General features: G+C 37.8%; 7 protein-coding genes across 11 annotated transcripts in view; 5 read left to right on the top strand and 2 right to left on the bottom strand.

Moving 5' to 3' along the window:
• Positions 1 to 964: 964 nt before the first annotated feature.
• On the top strand, positions 965 to 1330 carry LOC121530006 (protein new-glue 3-like). The gene has a single exon (XM_041818303.1). It carries the CDS (start codon positions 1024 to 1026, stop codon positions 1285 to 1287), a length of 264 nt encoding a protein of 87 aa, XP_041674237.1. The 5' UTR covers positions 965 to 1023; the 3' UTR covers positions 1288 to 1330.
• Positions 1331 to 1432: 102 nt separating this feature from the next.
• On the top strand, positions 1433 to 3480 carry LOC108114007 (EF-hand domain-containing family member B). Its single transcript, XM_017224753.2, has 3 exons — positions 1433 to 2041; positions 2102 to 2278; positions 2594 to 3480. The coding sequence occupies exons 1-3, from the start codon at positions 1530 to 1532 to the stop codon at positions 3390 to 3392; spliced, it is 1488 nt and encodes a 495-aa protein (XP_017080242.1). The 5' UTR covers positions 1433 to 1529; the 3' UTR covers positions 3393 to 3480.
• Positions 3481 to 3636: 156 nt separating this feature from the next.
• Positions 3637 to 5228, top strand: LOC108113919. Its single transcript, XM_017224625.1, has 3 exons — positions 3637 to 4145; positions 4208 to 4381; positions 4445 to 5228. Exons 1-3 carry the CDS (start codon positions 3637 to 3639, stop codon positions 5226 to 5228), a joined length of 1467 nt encoding a protein of 488 aa, XP_017080114.1.
• A 373-nt stretch (positions 5229 to 5601) lies between these two features.
• LOC108113918 (protein new-glue 1) lies at positions 5602 to 5895 on the bottom strand. Its single transcript, XM_017224624.1, has one exon. The coding sequence runs from the start codon at positions 5893 to 5895 to the stop codon at positions 5602 to 5604; it is 294 nt and encodes a 97-aa protein (XP_017080113.1).
• A 572-nt stretch (positions 5896 to 6467) lies between these two features.
• LOC121529983 lies at positions 6468 to 7207 on the top strand. Its single transcript, XM_041818199.1, has 2 exons — positions 6468 to 6821; positions 6887 to 7207. Exons 1-2 carry the CDS (start codon positions 6725 to 6727, stop codon positions 7015 to 7017), a joined length of 228 nt encoding a protein of 75 aa, XP_041674133.1. The 5' UTR covers positions 6468 to 6724; the 3' UTR covers positions 7018 to 7207.
• A 122-nt stretch (positions 7208 to 7329) lies between these two features.
• On the bottom strand, positions 7330 to 8023 carry LOC108113948 (mitochondrial import inner membrane translocase subunit TIM14). Of its 2 annotated transcripts, XM_017224661.2 has the most exons (3): positions 7950 to 8023; positions 7579 to 7818; positions 7330 to 7499 (listed from the first exon to the last, which is right to left on the bottom strand). In XM_017224661.2, exons 1-3 carry the CDS (start codon positions 7950 to 7952, stop codon positions 7386 to 7388), a joined length of 357 nt encoding a protein of 118 aa, XP_017080150.1. In that variant the 5' UTR covers positions 7953 to 8023; the 3' UTR covers positions 7330 to 7385. The 2 variants fall into 2 exon arrangements, with proteins under 2 accessions (XP_017080150.1, XP_017080149.1); XM_017224660.2 differs by lacking the exon at positions 7950 to 8023 and having other exon boundaries at positions 7579 to 7937.
• Positions 8024 to 8502: 479 nt separating this feature from the next.
• The window catches only part of LOC108114194 (MOB kinase activator-like 2), a 42765-nt gene continuing 31101 nt past the window's right edge, over positions 8503 to 20166 (top strand). For 2 of the 4 annotated variants that reach the window (XM_017225006.2, XM_017225005.2), the window contains exon 1: positions 18613 to 18941. Coding sequence is in view for 2 of the 4 variants with exons in the window: in XM_017225007.2 (XP_017080496.1) it covers positions 12432 to 12856 (425 nt within the window). In the remaining 2 variants the exon portion in view is untranslated. Of the gene's footprint in view, positions 8886 to 12368; positions 12857 to 18612; positions 18942 to 20166 lie in introns of those variants that run through there. The other 2 variants (XM_017225010.2, XM_017225007.2) reach the window with 2 other exon arrangements.

Raw genomic sequence — 20166 nt, 5'->3', positions numbered from 1 at the left:
GAATAAGATTTTCTCACAATTGATCACAGCACATTCGAGCCCCGTTTCGATAAGGTCTTACAACTTCTTTCCCTTCACCGTCAACGCCAAAGATTCAAGGATCACCCAAGATGAAGTTCCTGTACGTGTTCGTCCTCATAGCCTTGGCTGTCCAGTTGGCCGTTCCAGCAGCTGCAGAAGCTACAAGCATAAAGACTAAAGTAATAGTGACCCGCAGGAAGGATTGAGAGCTACCTCTTTTTTACTTTCAAAATAAATATACAAAAAAATATATCCCTTTGTTTTATTATTTTACTTTTTTTTATGGAATATCATTTTTTTAAATGATTCGCTAAAGAATTTGAGGTATTAATATGGTTTTGTAAACTATTATGTTATGTTTACTTTTACTATTGTTAAGATATTTTTATTTCGAAGGCTTACTGCCTTAATCATACAAATATGTAACGTTATTTACATAAATAAATTCGAAATTTAACTTATCTTTAGACTGTTGGATTCGTTTCTTATCGTTAAGACTTTTTTATACTTAAGTTTTAAAATTAAAAAAAATAATACAAAAAAAAGAAACGCAAACTCTTTTATTTATGGGCGAAAAATTGCATTCCTCGCCCTACATTTTTTTAACAAAACAAATCTCCTTAGAGCTTCTAACCTTCTATTAACCTATTAGCTTAAACTCTACCAAATATTATTTCGTATTTTTTTGTATATAATTCAGCTGCCATGCTAACCCAAAGTGAGTCACACTTTGTACAGCTGTCTATACATGGAAGTAAGCTTTGGGGCCCCATTAGAGCTTTAATAAATATTTGACTAAGCAAAATAATATTGATACTAGTTTAATCGGCTTGTTAACTTTACTGTAAGGAAATAACGTACCGGTAACAAGATGTACATAGGTAAAATCCCATATAAAAAGACAATGTTAAACTAGTTAATCACAATATTCATCGCTCCACTACAAAGATATCAGCCTCCTGTTCTTCTTAGAAACTTTCAAAAATACAAAAATATTTCAAGATGAAGTTCCTTTTCGTGGTTGCTCTTATTGCCTTGGCCATCCAGGTGGCATATTCTGCCTCCAACACCACAACCACGACTGATGCCACCACTACAACAACTACCACTACTGCGGCAACAACAACCACAACCGCCTCTTCCACCCACAAGAAGCGTTGCTGGAAGGGCAACAACTGGTGCCACACTCGCATCCCCAAGAAGAAGTGCAAGCACCCAAAGAGGTGCCACAAGACCGTTGTGATTGTGACCCACAGGAAAAACTAATGACCTTTAAAGGTTGCCTTAAATAAAATTAGTTCTATGTATACATTTTTTGTCTTTTTTTGTTAATTGTTGTTTAGGATTACAATAATTACTAGATACATATGTATGGAGAGAGAGAGAATTGGAGAGAATTCCAAGCCAAATTCAAACTTATCTGAAATGTCAAAAAAAAAAAACATTACTTAGAAAATTTCAAACATAACATACGACAAGGATAGGAAACATAAAAAGGACCTCAAATAATGGCGAACCACGGACACTATATCGAGAGGAATGGTACCATTAGAGCCGCCGGTTTGCCCTCCTTCGGTCCTGATAGGATGACACCCAAGGATTGCCTGATCATAGCTCATCCAGCTGAGATCATACGCAGTCGTATAGAGGAGAAGTGTAGGAGGAGCAGGGAGAAGCCCTACGGAAGACTACAGCCATTTATTCCGGACAGCAAAATCGATGATGTTCTCAACAGTGAAGCTCAAAAGACGCGACTGGCGGCCTTCAAGGAGCAGTTTCTCGAGGACATGTACTCCAAATACACAAAAACTGCCCAAATAAGACCAACGCACTCCAAACCGGATGATGTGACCAATTTAAGTCGAACTTTTGGACGCGCCAATCCACCAGCTGAAACTTTATATAACACAGTATTACCGAGAAAGTCGGTCGATCAGGTTAATCGAGAATATAGCGATTTTCATAGGGGTCATATTGTCAGTCACAATCATTATTTTCCCTCGGAACAGATCAATCGAAGGTTGGTATGCGGATTTTGGAAATATTTGTATTTTACTTTTTAATTTTATTTTCATTTCAGATATACAAAACCCTTCAATCGTTCTGGAATTTATGGCATATATCGAGGCGCCGAGAACAGTGGCGCCACGATGAAGAAATGCTTGATGCAAGGTGATGAGCATTTAACTGTGGTAACTAAGCCCTGGATGGATTACGTCGAACTCACCAAAAGTCCTTTGGGAAAAAAATTCGAAAAGTAAGTATGAAATATATTTCTTTTAATGGAAAATTTAATTTGGCAAAGAAATCTAATTTAAGTAATTTATATAATTCCATTCTAGCATTACTTAGCAAATATCTTCTAATACTTACGTCAGAAAGTAAATTTAAGGCAACCTTTACTTAAGTTTAGTATTTGTTCTTTGCTCAAGTGTTGGTGACTAAGGCTTAACCATAAATTAAGACGCAATTAGCAAAAAATGTTGTTAGTAGTTTAGTTTTTTAATGACATAAACTTAATATTAAACCTTGGAAGAAATTATAGGATAATTCAATTTTGAAACATTACCAGATACCTCGATGCAGTTCCGGACATGCCTTTTGGCCATCGCCCTCGCACGGATAAATGTAGCATCAAAATGTTGCTGAAGGACATTAATCCCTGTGAAGAGGACAACACTTTAGCGACGGCATTATCCTATTTGCTTAGACTGCGCGAGAGTCTTCATAAGCGGAATGATTTTTACATGATGGATCTGATTGCATTGCTGGAGAGGATCGATAAGGAGCACACTGGCCATATGCCTCTATCCCAGATCCTTGAAACTATGTACAAGTTACATATCCGAGTTGATAAGGAAAAAATCCGAACTATGCTATCACACTTCCGGAAAATCATCGACGAAGGCTGTGCCACGGAGCGGGTGAACTACGATCATTTTTGCCGACTGCTATCGGTCCAGCATCCATTGCCGGATGGTGGATCCATTGCCACTGTCCCGGCTAATATGTACAACAAGGAAACCACCTATACGGGACTGTGTAATGATCGTTTCAAAGATGTTCCAGTCGGGATAGTAGATACATGGCCATGCTGGACTCCATACCAAAAAGATGATTTCAAAACACATGTTAAGGAAATCATAGAACCGGATCTCCCCATCAAAATTGGCGTGAGACCCAGTGATTTCACATGTCCAAGGAAAAAGGATGAATTGGAGAGGATCTTTGAAAAAATCATCAAAAATGAGGAATTCGAAAGTATTTGGCAGAGTCTGATGGCGGAAAAGAAGGGTCAGGATCTGGGAGAAATGGCTTCAGTGGCAGAGTTTCGTGATAAGATGCTGAATAAAAAAGTTAACACTACTTAAAAAATTCTTTAACATTAATTTACAACATTATAACATTATAACATTATCATACCATTACGCAATAATAAAAGATAAAAAAGAAAACCATAAAAAACATAACCGTTGTACTAATTAAGATGTAGCCAGAAAATAAGTTGGTAGAAGGTAATTAATCTGAAAAACATCAAAGTTATCCTATTAAGATACTTCAGAACATTAAGCTAACATATATATCATCCTTCTAACAATATCAAAAAACTAAGATATGGCAAACTTAGGCCGTTACCTAGATAGAAACCCTGATATGCGGGCTGCGGGCTTGTCATCGATCATGAACACGAATGCGCTTAGGGAAAGCTTTTTGGTGGCTCACATTGAGGAGGAGGCGGAGAATCGTATCAGACCCCTTTGCCGCCAACATAGACCACAGCCTTGCAAACGAACACCAAAGATACCAACTAATATGATTGAGGAAATTTTCAGCAATCAGTCTAAGGGACTTTTCTCTGAGTTTCAGGATAATATTCGCGAGAATATGTTCATTAAGAAGCCCCTTGTGGGCCAGGCCAGAGAAGCCAACTCGAAACCGGACTATGTTACCAATATGAGCCGTACCTTTGGTCAGATCTGTGATACCAGTCCTGAAGATTCTCTATACTGTCTTGTATTGCCGCCGAAACCAGCTGAGCAAGTCAATCGAGAGTTTGCCGATTGCCATGATATGCACATAATCAGTCATAACCACTATTTTCCTGCGGAACAGATTAATCGACGGTTTGCTGATTATTCTAATTTAATTCTAATTTCACAGTTAATATTCTACTTCTGTTGATTAGATATGCGAAATCCTTTAACCGGTATGATACTTTTGGTGTACATCTTGGAATTGATCCCTCGGGTAAAAGTGTCAAAGGTTGTTTGAAGGAGGGCGATGAGCATTTGACAATAGTCAAAAAGCCCCAAAAGGATCTAGAAGATCGCACTAAAGGTCCTTTGGGCAAAAAGTTTACGTAAGTATTGCAAATGAAGTTCTATGTGTAATGCAATTTCAACAATTTCCGAATAAATTATAGATGGTATCCCTACAAGATCCCTGAGAACATAACCTTTGGCCGGACGCTACCTCATGATATCGACGTGAGGTCTCTGTTAGAAAACACCTCGCCTTCTTTATATTCCGAGAAATTGGCAGGTGCTATTAGTCATTTAAACATGCTGCGCAAGTTTCTGCAAGAGCGGGACGATTTAAATATAAATCAACTTATAACTGCCTTTGGAAAGAAGGACAAAGAAGGTAATCATCAGCTTCCGCTGACCGAACTGATTCAAGTGATGCGAAGGATGAGTATCCCCGTAAATATGGAGAAAGTCCGTACAGCAATTTCTCATTTTAAGTTGTTCGTAGATGAAGGATGTTGTTCGGAGAAAGTTAAGTACGAGGACTGGTGTGAATTACTCACCATAGTGAAAACCCTGCCAATAGTTGGATCCATTTCACCCACTCCGAAAGTGATGTATAATAAGGATACAGCCTATCGACAGCTATGTGCTGATTTGTTAAAGAAAATACCAGAGGGACCAAACTATAGGCATCACCATAGGTCACTCATCAAACAGGATATATATGATACACGTGTCAAGGATGTTATAAGTCCAGAACTATCCACATTATGTGGTCTTTGTCCAAGTGATTTTAAGGTATTACGTAACAAGGTTGAAATAGAACGAATATTTAACGGCATCATTACGAAAAAGAACTTTGAATCGGTCTGGCAGAGACTGATGGATGAGCATAAAGATCAGAATGACATGGCATCCGTTGCCCAGTTCCGTACTAAGATGAAAAAGATCGATTAGTAATGATTAAGATTAGGTTTGATGAATTGGTTTTACATGTTTTTAACACTGAACAGAAGTCTTACATATTATTTAGATTAATAACTTTAAATTGAAATCTTAGAATTGCCTTGTAAATATTTTTCCACAGTTACATTTAGTTATCTTTTAATGTTGATTAGGATGACCTATTATTTATTAAACTTCCCTGTTTCTTAATCAGATCTAATTTTCTAAAGAATAACTCCACATTTTTTGTTGTATTATTTTTTTTAATGCTATAAGGTAAATAAGGTAAAATTATAAAGCCATTTTGGGATTGGGATCAGGACGTTGGGAATTGGGAAGGGGATTCGTTCGGGTCGTGAGTGTGGGTGGTGGGTGCTAAGAAAGTTTAACCCCTTCGGTTCTTAATTTTCCTCAAGTGGTGCCTCTTGACGATCCTCTTGGGGCGGTGGATCTTGCGCTTGTAGTGGGTAACGTGCTTCTTCTTCTTGGAGGAGCTAGAAGATGTGGTCGTGGTTGTGTCCGAGGAGGATTCAGTGGTGGTAGTGGTGTCCGAGGACGATGCCGTGGTTGTGGTGGTGGTGGCATCTGTTGTTGTCGTCGTTGTGGTACTGGCACTCGACTGGCTCACCAGGAAGCATGCCACAGTGGCCAAAAGGAGCAGGACGCAGGTGAACTTCATAACGATGATTGTTAACTGAATGTGATCAACTGATGCTGTTCTGGAATTTTTCCGCCAGTTTTTATACCCCTGTCGGTTGCTGCAACAATGGTTAAAGTAAACAACCTGTCTGACTGTATAAAGTCTGGTAGCAGCGTGAGAACCAAAGCCGTTATTTAATTTAAACATCCGAATATAACAGGGTCGAGTAAATAAAAAATTTGCAAAAAATTAAGTCTAACGCAAAAGCAATTGTTTAAATATGCAAAAAATTATTTCGGAATTCAGCTGTTGCTTTACGTACTTTATAACAATAAGTTGTTTACGGTTATGAAAAGAAATGTGGTCTTTGTAAGTAGTTAGTTTGTCTCAAGACTTGTTGGTTTTGAATGTTGGTTTCATTTCCAAACTGACTTTTTTCTGAAACAATAGAAGTTTTCTTCTTATAACTATATTGCTTTGAATGTGGATACTTTATGACCCACAATTTTGAAGGACATTCTTATCATTTTGTCAGATTAGGGAATTTGCAAATAAAATAAATGCAAAAACTGGTTTAAAAGGGGTTTTAATATGATAAAAATATGAATAATTTCAATATATCCTTACACAAATTGATATAAAACTTTATTGATAAGAATATTATCATTACCTTCTAATTGGTGTTTTTCCTTGATTTCATTAATAGTGCAAACTGCAAAGTATAATTTGATCTGTTTATAACCATTACCACGAAATCAATTTGCTGCCATATTCAGCTTACACTTTAATAAACAGTTTGAAGTTGCAAGCTTTCCTTGGAATTTGTTTTACTGCTCAATAAATCGTTTATTATAGAATCGCACATCCAATGGAGTGGTCGACAAAGTTTCTAATATTTCTTCTTGCTTTTCTAAGCATAAATTTTAGTTATGTTTTTACTATGCACAATCCAATGATGCGTATAAGTAAGTTAGTTATTATCCTATCTGAACTATATATATATTAATAACATTCATCTCTTTCTTCCCAGAGTGCGATTTGGGGGAGTATTTAACTTGTAAATTTAAATTTGTATACTGTTGGCTTTACGAGTGCGTTTGCCTTCCGGATCACGTTTATCTAGAACTGGGATTTGGTTGCCTTTATATTGAATACCTTTAGATGAAGAACCTATTTCCATTTTACGAAATCTTCAAATAAGTTGCTTTTAAATATATGTAAACTTTCTTCAATAAACATTAGTAACCATTTTATTTTATTTTTATATATTTTGTAAGCTGCCTAAATCACATCCTTTAGTTTAGTTTATTTCTCAAAATTCCTTGAAGTTTCCGTAGAAAACATTCGTAATGATATAGAACTAACTTTCGATTAACAGATTCTTGATAAAATTAACAACTTAAAGCAATTGCTAAATTCTATATCTACATAGATTCTGTTCGAAAATTGTAATAAAACGCATAAGACTTCAGCTTACTTGCTAATCACGAACTACTTTATTTGCACTCAAAAGGCGGGAGCTAATCTAACTACTTGGCTTTGTCTAGAAAGTCTTTGGCCTCGTTGATCTTGGCCGCCAAATATGGAGAGCCACCTCGATCCGGATGGTTTAACAACATGATCTTCTTGTGGGCATCCTTAATCTGAAAGAAGATACATTAATAAATAATTGAATAAACTTTTGTTTAAATAAAATCCCCATCAATTCGATCTCCGTAATACCTTGATCTTCGACGCACTGGGGCTGACGCCCAGGATGAGGGAGGCCTCTCGCTTGTTCATCTTGGGATCGAAGCCACCCTTGTAGTACTTGGACGCTGCCATGCTCTCTGCATCGAATTTGGGCAAGTTCTTAAGGGCCTCGTTGAATTTGGTGGTCATCTGGGGCATCCGACGCATCAGGTGCTTGCCGGCGAATCCCACGGCGGCCACTCCAAGTCCCGCCAGGATTACGGAGCTTGCCTTTGGTATGGAATTGTTCGTATTGTTGGCCATCGCACCGTTAATTTGATATTCGATATGAAAGGAGAGAAATTTTAAATATTTTACGATTGTTTTTTTCTAAAGTTAAACAATGTGATTTAAAAATGTACCATTTTATGTAATTTTAACAGCTGTAAATTCAGTGGAACTGCATGGCCAGCTGCCAGCTGTTGGGTAATCGGTAATTTAAGAGTTGTCGCTATACGCCATTTACTATCGATAGCTGCGTATCGGCAAGACTTCTATTATTAACTGCAATTATTGAAGTAGAAAATGTAAATATTGAAGTGGAAATATGGTTATTAGTTTGAGTTTATCTTTTGAGTCTTTAAAAGTTTATCTATCTCGTTGCCTCAACATCTATTGGTATATTTTTCTATTATTATTATTTTTATATAGAAAGTATATTTTAATCCCCATTTCCGGCGCCTTTGCCACCCAGCTGATTGTCAACAACCAGGGATGCAAGCTAAAAACAACAATTCCGAAATCGATAAATCTGTAAAGATGCTGAGTTGACAACTGCACATTACGAATTAAATCATAGGAGGTTATTCCTGAAGTTAAAAGATTTTGAAAAATCCTCCCCACAAACTCTGTCGCGCAGATGCTATCGAAGGAGTGCGCAGACGTTGTCTATCGATAGCTTTCGGGCAGCATCGATAACGGGACTCAACAAAGTGCACAAACAAGCGAAGAAGAAGCAGAAGAAATTTTTGATGTGCAAAGTTTGAAAACCAAAATCACCCAAATATTGATTGACGAAAGTAAAAGTTTCAAGAATTGGTGATCTCCACATCCTGGTGGAGTGGTGGTGTGCGTGAGTGTCCGTGTGCGTACCGCTAACCGTTAGTGTTTGGGTGAGCAGGCGTACGTGTGTATGTGTGTGCCTGTTTGTGTGTCGGTCGTAAGTCGTGCCAGTGTGTGCGTGAGCTCCTCAGCTGGGGAAAAACTTTTTTGGAAAATTAGCAGGCAGCAGGAAAAACAGCCGTCAAACTGGAGCGAATTCCGGAATATCTACGCGACACGGTCGATTGGCTTATGGGGTAAGTATTCCTTATATCACTAAAATCATAGATCGTTCTTATGCTTTCCCCCAAAAAAAAAAATGGTTATATGTGTTGTATATCCATCTTGGCCACTTGGTGGGTCTCTTGCGTCGCTTTGTCTTCGGTGTCCTCTGCTTTTTTTCTCGTCTGCTACTACTGCTGCTGCTGCTGCTCTTTTTCGTCGCCATTTGGCCTTATGCCAATTGGCCTCGTTTCGCATTTTCGCCGACTGAAATTTCTTTTTTCGTCGCACTTCTCACAGGAGTAGAACCCCAAATACCCTACACATAGCCCTTAACTTTCTTAAGTTACTTATAGCCTTAAAAACTGCAGACTTAGGGGGTATTTACTATATCTATAGACAAAATGTAAGAAATTCGACCCCAAAGTACCCCTTATATAAAACCTCTTCATACTTGGCTCTATCACTTCCATTTAAACCGTTTATCTACACTTGATATCTTAAAGGCGCTTACTTATTTTCAGTGTATGTTACATGTCAGACGTTTCTTTGTTGTGATTGCGGCATATAAAAATCAATGGGCATTTTTTATCGATTTCTCAAATGTGGTTACCAAGTCGCAAGTGTTTTGTGATTTACTTGACCACCAACTTTATAAGAATTCCATGAGTGTGTGTGTGTGTGCTTGATCGTCCTACTACTCCTCCTTCTCGTCTTTGCCTTTTGCTCTTCTTCCCACGAATCGGAGTCGCAAGGCCATCGCTGCACTTTGATTGCATTGCACTTCGTTTATTTTTGTGCTCGTCTTCGCCGTCTCTTCTCCTCTTCTTCTGCCTCTTCTCCTTCTTCTCCTCTTTCTTTTGTTTATGCCTCAAGCAGGGTCGCAATTCTGGAGATAAGAGTAGGTTTAACGAACTTGCAAATTTCATTACCACATTCTTGTAGGTTTAGTTCTAGAATAGAGAATTTTCGTTGTGTACAACTTAGATTACACACTCTTAATCATTAAAGAAAATTAAAAATAAAAATATACATTTTATTATTAAAACTTGTAGACATGGCTTGGAATATCTAACACTTAGATTGTAGTGAGGGAGCTTTTTACGTTTTAAAATATATACTTTTTTCATCATAATGTGTCCTCAAAATTTCCAACTGGAATGAAATTTCTTTGCAAATTTTCCATTTCTGTTACCTAAAAGTATTGCGTAAGGAACATTCCTTAAAAATTAAGCCTATATGGCTGTCTCAAAGCACGCAGATAGTTTTCAAGAGCTTTATCATCACAGCTGTTCTGTACCTAACAAAAAACGATAAATTACCATTTTTTTATATTCATCCACTATTTAAGATTGCAGCTTAGACCTTTATAGAAAAAAGAAAATCCTTAAGGATGCACCTTTGCCAAAAGGGGGTTGTGAAGGAAGAGAGTGAAGGTGGTGGATGAAAATCTTTATATTGTGGGGTTCCTTGAGGAAGTCACCCTTAGCTTTCCAGGTAACTTCTCATGAAAGATTGCGTGATGTTCTATACTTTTAGTTAAATAATTAAGAAGAAACTAGAATTGGCAATAATTTAAAGCTTAACATACTTGGCTGTTTAATTAGGCATTTTAAGTTTAAGTTAGCTTAAGTACGATTTTAGAGTTAGTTTAGTTTTCCAGTTATTAACTATTATAAAACCAAATCATTTATATTTGAATCTTGGCTACTAGACATTTTACACATTTATAAACTTGTTTAGTTTAACTTAACTATTAATTTTAATAAGAGTCGCACACCTAAGTATAGACATCTGTTTCTCACTTCTTACCAATCCACCTTAAGGGTTGTTAATTCTTGACATCTGCAGGTTATCTCATCGAAAACTACACAAAGTTAAGGGATAAAGTTCAGTAGTAGGAAAACCTAATCAAGCACAATTTAGTGATTAAACAGGAAAATCAAGCGGTGGCAAATTGCGGAAATCGAGTTGATTAGAAACAGACACATAGAGACTGGAGGGCATTAATGAAAGCTTCCCTGTTCTGGACTGGATAAATTAAGTCCGCACATCCCACTGACAATTTGATGCTTACGTGTGCGCCTTTCTTTTTTGTTGTTGTTGTTTTATTTTTGTCTGCAAAGCCAGATGCTAAAGTCGTTAGTAAAAGCTATATACCAGGGTACAGTGTACCATATATGTTTGTGTACACGAATATATATGTACTATATGTTCACACACAGGGGCCAATCTTTTGTGGACTGTCACAGCATCCAAATAGGCAAAGGAACACAGAAAAAAAAATGTATATAAAAAAAACAACAACAAAAACAAACGATGTGAGAGCAACAAAGAACAAACAAATTGTGTCACATGTCACACCCCATACCCCAAAAAAAAAAAGGGGAAAAGTACACAGCAGTTGATGGCTCTGCCGGCGGAGGACAACATCATACGAGTATGGAGATATCTAGAGGAAGGGTTTCACTCTTTTTTTTTTTTTTGGGCGGACTGGGCTGGACGTCATCGCCCTCCAATGGAGCGGGGTTTCATTAGAGCAGGCATAACAATTAAAAATGTGGCAAGAGAAAGGCTATCGATTTTCTTCCAGCGAGGAGGGCTTTTACTCCACTGGGAAAATGTATCAGGAAGATGGTTGCTATTTTATTTAGAATAAAGGAAATGAAGGGGAAAATTAATTCATTTTGAAAGATTCTTAGTTCTCACCTTGAAATATTTCTCTAAAATTGTAACCAAATATATTTTCACATATTTTAAACTTAAACTTTATAATCAACTTGCCAAGTTTCTCGACTGCCTTCTAAATTTTTAACTGAACTTTTTCTTAGTATTTCCTATAAATATGCGAAACATTTATTTAAAAACTAAAAGAATCCCTCATAAAGCATTTTGCGTCTAAGTAAAACTGCTTGTCGTCCCCCTTTTCCATTTTTAATTAAACAAATTTTTTTTGAGGAAGTAAAATCTTTGCACAGGTGGAAAATTCAGTATGTGCATAAGGTAATTTCGAGTAAGTTAGTCGTAAATTTAGCAGTATACCTCATTATCAACCCTCGCTGTTCAGACGACGACGACTACGGCGTGTGCATTCCGACAGCCTTGAAGCGCACTTAGTACAACTCTAATTGAATTAGCCGGCAACGGGTGCAAGTGCAGGAAAAAGGAAAATTACAAATAAACTGCAACAAAAATGTGCAAAAACAAATGCACTGGGGAGAAAGGCATAAATAGCGAGAGAGAAAAGCGACACTTTTCTTTTTTTTTTTGTTGTTTTTGCAGCCTTAGAAGGGGCATTCATTGATTGACAGACAAACCCAAGTCAGGCCAAGCTCCCTATAGGGCGTGGCTGAAAAATCACTAGACAAAATCAATTTTTTTTTTGCAGACCCAAGATTGTGTATATTTAGTATGTGCGAAGAAGGTTGCAACAAACTGCCACCAACTGCAGCCATTACCATCCCATTTGTTGCCTTCTGGCCTGGCCAGAACACACACAGCTCAGTTGCAGTCGAGCGGCGGAAGCGTTTAGTTCCCCAGTTTAGTTATTATTCTCCATCTTAGCCAAATCTCCGGAGGCCATGAACTGGGCCATTTCGAATCTAACGGGCGGCAATCGCGTTAGCCGTGCGATTCTTGTCCGTTATTCGTCGGTTCCTTTGGCCGATGCCGCCGCCGATGGATCCTCGACGGCACCCCAAACGCCCACCGCCTCCACGCCACGCCCCTCGGCATCGCACTCTTCATTGTCGTCGACTTTTGCTGCCACCTTCCTTCATGCCTCATCGCGTCACATTCCCGGACGTGCTGTGCCCCGCCAGAATGCCAATGGTGGCCAGAATGGTGGCAAAGGGAATTCCTCGGGAGCTGGTGGCGTTTCTGGTGGGGGAGGTGGTAGTGGTGGTGGTGCAGGTGGTGGTAGCGGAGCAGGTGGCTCGGGTGCCCAGTCAGGAACGCAACTGTCGCTGCCGCTGGACGTTGAGGAGACTGTCACTTGCTTCTGTCGGTAAGGAGGTGGAAATTGTTGAGAAAGAATTTCGGAATTTATATTAATATTTAGTGAGGGGGGTTAATAATCTTAATGCAAAACTTAAGCAGCTATTTACAGATATTTTATCGTAAAGTTTTTTTTATGAAGAAAAATTAACTAGTAGCTGGAATAATGAAATCTTGAAGTTTTTTAATAAGAAAACTTTCCATATTCATAAACCAAATCCTAAAAACGTTTTTTGGCTAAAATCCTTATTTAACTCGTACTAATTAAATCAAATAACCTTTCCTTTATTTGTACAAAAAGAAAGCTTTGAAAAGTGCCTCTTAAATGTTGTTTCTTACCTTAAAGAAAATTTCTCAAAGAATATGAAATTAAATATTCCATTATGAGGCGACCCTTTTTCCATTCGATTCTCTCATAAAAAGGAAATTGTAAGCATAAATATTTAAGGGATATCCTGCTGTGTTCGCAGTTTGTTAATATTCAATGCAAACTTTTTTACTCTTCACACTATTTATTGACTTTTCCCAAAGAACTTTCCCTGAGGAAAGATGGAAATCTTTTTTCATTAAGGAAAATTATTTGTAATTTGCAAAAGAGAAGGAAATCTGCTTTTATGGCTTTCTAATTTAAGCCATATTCAAAGTTACGCAAAAATTGTTTATTTCGTTTAATGGGTTGATGGAAATTGCCAAAATTTTTGATGAGCTGCATAGTTTTCCTTTCATGTTGGACTCTCCTTAATTGCCTTGGAAAAATCGCGAAAACTGCGTCGTTTCTTTTGCCTTCGTTTAGGGGCAAGGCAATTTCCCAAGGCAAAAGTGGGTTTGTGTGTGTTTGGTGATTATTACACTTTCACCCTCTCGCTCGCTCTCTCCCTCTCGCTGGTGGAAACTCTCTGACATACTCTCTCTCTCTCTCGTTTTCCCTTGCCCATATCACATATGCTCACAGCGGGCAAAGTTCGCCAAACAGCTGATTTCTGCGTCTGCCTATCAGTGTTTTTTTTTCCTCTTTGTTATTGGATTTCCCGGCCCGACTTCATCACTCTCCCCTCTCCATCCCTCCTTCTTGTGAATTATTAAATTTGCGGCGCAGTTTTCCTTGGTCTGCTTTGGGGGTTTTGTAGGGTTTCCATGCTGCAGAGAAACCCCTGAGTTGTCCAAAAGGCAGGGCGTCCGGAGGGTTCCCCTGGTCTCTGATCCCGGGTCCCCTGATGATTCACACCTCCAGACGAATATTGCATATACATTACTTTTGCATTTTGGCATTAACCTCCTGCCCCATCTCCTCCGCTCCCACTTTACAGGCAGCTCACACACGCCCCCCTTTCGTTTAACGGCGACACATAAATCTCACAGTGCCGTGTCCGAGACGCATATTGAAATACACACTTGGGGTCGCAAATTTAGGTCTTTAGGGGTAGAGGCTTACTTTTAGGTTATCCCACATGTATATTAGATTGATAAATATAAATAAATATTTAATAAATAATACAAAAATTTAATTTTGTTATTTATTAAATTCTATAAATAAACTAAACTTTTAATAGATGTGAAAGAAACTTATAAAAGCATCATTTTAAAATATTTAATAAAAGGGAAAATATATTTCAAAGTGTCAATAATTATAAAAACTGTGCAAGAAGTGGTTATGTGTTTAAAAACAATTATAAATTTGTTACTTTTCAAAGGTAAAACTTAAATATTAAACATTTTTCACGTGTCCTTTCATACCTACAATTTGACCCATTTATTTTCTTACCCAGCTGACCTTGCTCTAATTTTTATTTAATACTTATTTTTATTTATTCAAATCCAAAATCTCCTGTTGACTTACATTACTGATTTATTTTTAAAAGCCATTTAATAGTTCTTGGAAACAATTAATTTCAAGCTTTTTTGAGTCAAAAACTTCCACGACTGTTTTTATTGCTATAAATTTAACTGCGGCTGTTTAATTTTTATGCGTATGTGTCTGCATTTATGTGGCGCTCATTCAAATTCATTGTTTTGCCATTTTTTCTGGATGTTTTCTTCTTTTTTGTTTTTGCGCATTTCCTAATTTGATGGCAGCTTCTGACGTCATTGCCATTGCGCATGACCCGCAGAGGCAGCACTAACAACAACAACAACAACAACAACAACTGCTAAAGCAGCACAGTAACTACAGTAACGCTGGCAACAACATCTTGATACGCTTTGTTGTTTCGTCTTATTTATGTGGTGGCGTGACCGACTAAACGGAACTCCCGCCCCCTGCCTGCCTCCCCACGGCTCTCCCTGTTCCACCATCCAAATCGACCCCCTATCATTGCCCCTCCTCCCTCTCCAAATGCTAGCCCCAAGCAAAACTAGAAACGTATAAGCGAGGAATAACAACAACAACAGCATCTGAGGCACGGCGGCAATAAAAACAAATCACACTAAGCAAAGTACACAGAGAGAAATTGGAATGTAAATTTGATTTAAAATTAATTTTAACTTAATAATTAAATATAAAAAAAGGGAAAATTTCAAAAAACATTACATAACATAATAAGAAATTATGGCATAAAATTGGAAAGTTAAAAAATTTTAAAAAATATTTTTATACTATTAAAAAGTTGGGTATAGATTTGGAATGGGTTTATTTATGTTCTTAATTCTTTCTTCAAATATCCTAAACCAAACTCAAGCTAATTTTTCTCAGTGTACAAAATGTACGAGTAATATGAACAATTTTATTTTCCTTGCATACTTATGCAGTTGCGTTGTTTGTTTGGTTTTCTCGCTTTTTCTCAGGCACCAGGAAACAATCTCCTTAACTCTTTCACTTTGCAATTAAGTAGGGAAGTTGCTGGCGGAGGCGGTGGCGGGAGGAACAACAAGCAATCATAAATCAAATATTAAGATTGATAAAACAACAACAAAAACGAAGAGAGGCGTGTTTGCTAGGTTAATATTTATATGGAAAAAAGGTATCCACGAGAAAAAGTAGCTTAGTTTAGTATAACTCATATAATCAGAACAATATAGAAATATTTTTTAGCTATTAAATGTTAACAATGACTTTGATTAGCAAGGTAATGATAAAAGCTTATAGAAATTGCTTTAAATTAACAAAAATTTTCCATCCTGTCAGTTGAGGGAATATGGAAATTGGTATAAAGAAATTAAATATTTGTTAGATTTTAAGTTAAGTGCAAAAAGTTATTTGAAATTAACTTAAATTTCATTGTCTGTTAAATGTTCTTCATGGCCTTTTGGCCTTATTAGTATATTAACTTCTTAAAGTTAACATTAAACTATCATCTTAAATTGTAAATTTAAATACAACTTCTGTCAGATGTGCTTGTTCTTTGTACTTAAAATAAACAAGCAAAGTTTACCCTTAGTGTAAGTGAACTTTTGTGGCGCACTGTTTGAACTTTTGTAAGCCAATGTAGAGGTTCTTTATGGTTGTCATATTTATGATGCCCATTTGGTTGGTTTGCCCTGCTTTTTATTGAGGGCAAAAGGATAGCTAAGGGTCGCTTTATAAATCATATGCAAGAAAACTATATAAAACCAAAATGCAGATAAATATTTAATAAGTTCTTTAAGAATTAAATGAAAATTTGCTTAAGAACATGTGTTAGAGTTATTGATGACATGGTGATATAAATATTAGTTTATACTTTGGCATTTGTGGTCAAAGAACTCAGCATATAAAGCCTCAAAATGTCCAATAAATACCTATATTTAACCCTTGGTGGTCCCTTACCTTTCCGTTTACCTTTCTTAAAGGCTAATTTCTTGGGAAATATACGAGTAGGGAACCCTCTTGCCGCAATATCTATAATCCGCAGATCGCGATCGTGTGCCGCCGCTGCATTGCTGTCCAACTGCAACAGTCGCTGCAATAAGTAATGGGCACAAAGCAATTCGAGTAATGGCAAATGGCAGCAGTTGAACCGCTAGAAAGCAGCCAAGCGTTGCAGTTGCAATTGCCCCTTTTGGTGGAAGTGAGACCGAATGTTTTTTGGGCAGAAAGAGAGGCGCCCAGTACGAATCAGATGTTCCATTAGCCGCTCAGTGTGTGTGTTCATTGTATATAGTACTGTAGTATGTATATAGTATAGTGGATATAATTTTTGATGTGGTGCAAATGAACTTGCCGCCGTTTCAGTTGCATTGCGGGCGGTCACAGGTGCTCGTTTTCTGCTGCCAAGATTCCTTTTTTCCCTCTATCCGCTTCTCACCTTTTCTCCCTAGCTCGTTGGCTCGGTTTTTCTTTTAGTTCTTTAGCTCTTTAGCCGACAGCTGTTTTAAAGTACACTTGAAAAAAACTTTGGTCATGTTATTAACATATTATATTGTAATATAAGATGTTATATTTTCTAAGACTAAGAGGTAGTTGCAGAATTTCCTTTATTTTCATTCTAAAAAAGTTTTTAAAATAGAATTTTCTGATATTAAGACACCAATAAACCATAAAATATATATTATTTTCCCTCAGTGCATTGCCCTGTTCCTGTTTTCAACTTTATTTACCGTGAATGACGATGCGTTTACATTCTGTTTTCTTATTCGGGTCTAGATTCTGTGTAATTCAGGCACCAAATGCAGTTCCTGTGTTCTTCGTTTTTCCTCTATCGCTCTTTTTTCTATTTGATTTCTGATTTTATTCCTTCCTCGCCGAAGAAAAACCCATGATAATTACACCCCTGGGAGAGTTGATGGTCAGAGGGAGCTGTGTAAGATGCGGGTTTTGGGGTCAATTCATTGATAAGACGTAGTCTAGGAGGTCTTACCTTTAAGGATAACAAATTGTAATGTCTTTCTAATCAATATTTCTCTGTTCTCTTTCAGGTGAGTAAAATATCAAACTACATTTTCCTGAATTTTCTGTTAAAAAGAGCTCACCCAGAATCTCAGGTAATAAGTTTAAGTCAATTTGGTCAGTAAAATTACCTGCAAATTAAATAATAACAACTCAATGGTGGGCAACACAGTTGTTTATGATAAATAAATGTTCCGCCTTATAATTATAATATGAAGCTATAAATTTAAATGATAATAATCAAAGCAATTAGCGTTGTTTTAGAGCTAATCGGATGTCTGGTAGAATACGTCTTTTTAATATACTTATTAATTTTGGATGGAAAGGCACCCCTTTCTTGGAAGTTTATAAAATTATCCCAATTTGTGGTATATAGTCAATAGGTTTTAAAATTTAAAAAATTCTCATATATCTGCTTAAACCTTCAAATAGTAGTAGATTTATACTACTATTCTACTGCTACCTGGCCCTATTCTCATTTTCACAACCAGATGGCAACGCTAACGCTGTCAGCTGCTGAGCATCAACACATGAGCGCTCAGCTGATGCGAGAGAGAGAGAACAATTGCCAGCAGAGAAGAGAGAGAGTACGCCAAAGCAGTCAAACAAGTGGTCGAAAACTGTATAGATATGCGTGTCTCGCTTGACTGACGCATTTGTATGCAAAACACGTATAGACAGTGCTCTCGCGCTCAGCTGCTCTGTCTCGCTCTGGGGAAGAGAGCAAATGTTGCTGGTGTGCGAGACGGCAGCAACATCAGCAGCGACAACAGCAATAGCAACAACACGGCAGCAATAGCAACCACTTCATCTTTACTGTGTGCTCTGCTTTCGTTGCCAGTTTTTTGTTCTGCTTTTTTGTTTTTTCTTCTCTCTCCTTATTTGCGTGAGTGTTGATGTTGCCGCTGTGTATTGCTGGTGTTGTTGTTGCTGCTGCTGGTGTTGCTGCTGCTGTTTGTGTGTGTTGCTGTTGCCAGCCAAACGAGCAGCAGTCAGTCAAAGACGGACGGCTTGGCTCAGTGTAGAAATTTCCTTTGGCACGCTTGGTCGTTTAAGCGGTTGCAGGTCGTCGAATGGTGGACTCTTCTTGTCGCCGCGTCATTTTTTGACATTGTTTCTTCGAGGCGCCGCCGTCGGTTGCAACTTTACAACGCATCGCATTGCGTCGTAGTTTGTTAAAAAAAAAAAAAAAACTAAAAAGCGTACACCAGCAACATTAATTTCCCGCGTGAAATGCTATGCTACAGATTGTGAAATAAAATTGAAAAACAGAAATCCCTAAAAAGGCACAAATGTAAGCAGAAAAGGAGTCGTTTTTCCCAACCAAAAAAAATAAAATAAGAAAAAGAAGTGCCTCTCTGTGTTTGTGTGTGTGTGTGTGTGCTAGTGCTTTTCCCGTGCTGGTGTGAAACTGTGTCATTCACTGCGAAAAACTGCATTCAAGTTTTTCCTCAGAGCCGCGATTGCTGGCGGGTTTATTGTTGCTTTTGCAGTTAGCTGCCACGGTTTGTTGCTTCACTGATTACGCGCAATGCAGCAGTAGCAGCAGCAGCAGAGGAGCAGCAATAGCAGCTGAGAGTTCAGTTGCGAAACCGGCGAAGCGCGACTGTTGCCAATGCAACGCTTAGAATTGGCACACCAGCAACAACTGCTGCAGCAGCAGTAGCAACAACAACGGTACATTGTACATTCACAGTGTTGCTGGTGTGCCCACAGCACTCCACTACTTTTTCCTCTGCCTCCTTTGCTGGCATATTGTTTTAACCACTTCCTTTGCCGCAGCGGCAGGAACTTCCTTCCGCACGGGCTTCCTGTCTGTCTGTCCCTAAGTCTGTCTGGCCAACCATCCCCCTTTCTTTTTTTTGCCGCCCCCTCACCCTTAACGCATTGTCAGGTGTTTTCTCTGCAACACGGAAAGAAATGATTATAGTTTTTATGGTCAATTTGATAATTTGAGTTATAATTTGTTAGTTTTCACTTAGTTTGGTTTTTAGATGGGGTCTTTAGCTTTAAAATTTCATTTTTATCTCAAATAATAGTTTTTCTTTCTGTGCACATCCTGCTTGGGTTGTTTTTATTTATTTTTTTTTTGTCAACCCCGTTGACGCCTACGTGTTCAATATGGTGAAAAAACAACAGTACGAGTGGCTCAACCAGCAGCTTGTTATTTCCCACACCTTCCGGTGAGCCCCCTCAGACCAAACCCCCTTTTCACAACCTCCCTTCCTCAGCCCCCGTTGAAAACCCTTTTGCGCTAGGCCATTTATCGATTTCTTTAGGTCATGCTAAAAATTGCAAAACCAACTGGAATTAGTTGCGGATTCCCATAGTTGAATTCCCATGGATTTATATTTTGCGGCAGGCAGAGAAATTAAATTGAACCAAGCGATGTTATCTAACTTTCGATTGGTTTTCGGATTTAATGGGTTTTAATATCTTGCTTTTAAGGTAAAACAAATTAAGCTGTACTTTGATTATCAAAGAAAGAAATAAGAGGAAATATAATATAAAGAGAGATC

The sequence above is a fragment of the Drosophila eugracilis genome, unplaced genomic scaffold, assembly GCF_018153835.1.
Source record: "Drosophila eugracilis isolate 14026-0451.02 unplaced genomic scaffold, ASM1815383v1 contig_2154, whole genome shotgun sequence".
Lineage (NCBI taxonomy): Eukaryota > Metazoa > Arthropoda > Insecta > Diptera > Drosophilidae > Drosophila > Drosophila eugracilis.
Note: the sequence above shows the minus strand (reverse complement) of the source record. Positions and strands in the feature narration are given on the sequence as shown.

Excerpts from the sequence above, each read along its gene's own strand:
- LOC108113948 (XM_017224660.2), bottom strand. The coding sequence starts at position 7,851 with ATGGCCAACAATACGAACAATTCCATACCAAAGGCAAGCTCCGTAATC. Across the intron at positions 7,500-7,578 it reads CCAGTGCGTCGAAGATCAAG|ATTAAGGATGCCCACAAGAA; the intron begins GTATTACGGAGA and ends ATCTTCTTTCAG.
- LOC121529983 (XM_041818199.1), top strand. The coding sequence starts at position 6,725 with ATGGAGTGGTCGACAAAGTTTCTAATATTTCTTCTTGCTTTTCTAAGC. Across the intron at positions 6,822-6,886 it reads CAATCCAATGATGCGTATAA|AGTGCGATTTGGGGGAGTAT; the intron begins GTAAGTTAGTTA and ends CTTTCTTCCCAG.
- LOC108114007 (XM_017224753.2), top strand. The coding sequence starts at position 1,530 with ATGGCGAACCACGGACACTATATCGAGAGGAATGGTACCATTAGAGCC. Across the intron at positions 2,042-2,101 it reads TCGGAACAGATCAATCGAAG|ATATACAAAACCCTTCAATC; the intron begins GTTGGTATGCGG and ends TTTTCATTTCAG. Across the intron at positions 2,279-2,593 it reads TTGGGAAAAAAATTCGAAAA|ATACCTCGATGCAGTTCCGG; the intron begins GTAAGTATGAAA and ends AAACATTACCAG.
- LOC108113919 (XM_017224625.1), top strand. The coding sequence starts at position 3,637 with ATGGCAAACTTAGGCCGTTACCTAGATAGAAACCCTGATATGCGGGCT. Across the intron at positions 4,146-4,207 it reads GCGGAACAGATTAATCGACG|ATATGCGAAATCCTTTAACC; the intron begins GTTTGCTGATTA and ends TCTGTTGATTAG. Across the intron at positions 4,382-4,444 it reads CCTTTGGGCAAAAAGTTTAC|ATGGTATCCCTACAAGATCC; the intron begins GTAAGTATTGCA and ends AATAAATTATAG.
- LOC121530006 (XM_041818303.1), top strand. The coding sequence starts at position 1,024 with ATGAAGTTCCTTTTCGTGGTTGCTCTTATTGCCTTGGCCATCCAGGTG.
- LOC108113918 (XM_017224624.1), bottom strand. The coding sequence starts at position 5,895 with ATGAAGTTCACCTGCGTCCTGCTCCTTTTGGCCACTGTGGCATGCTTC.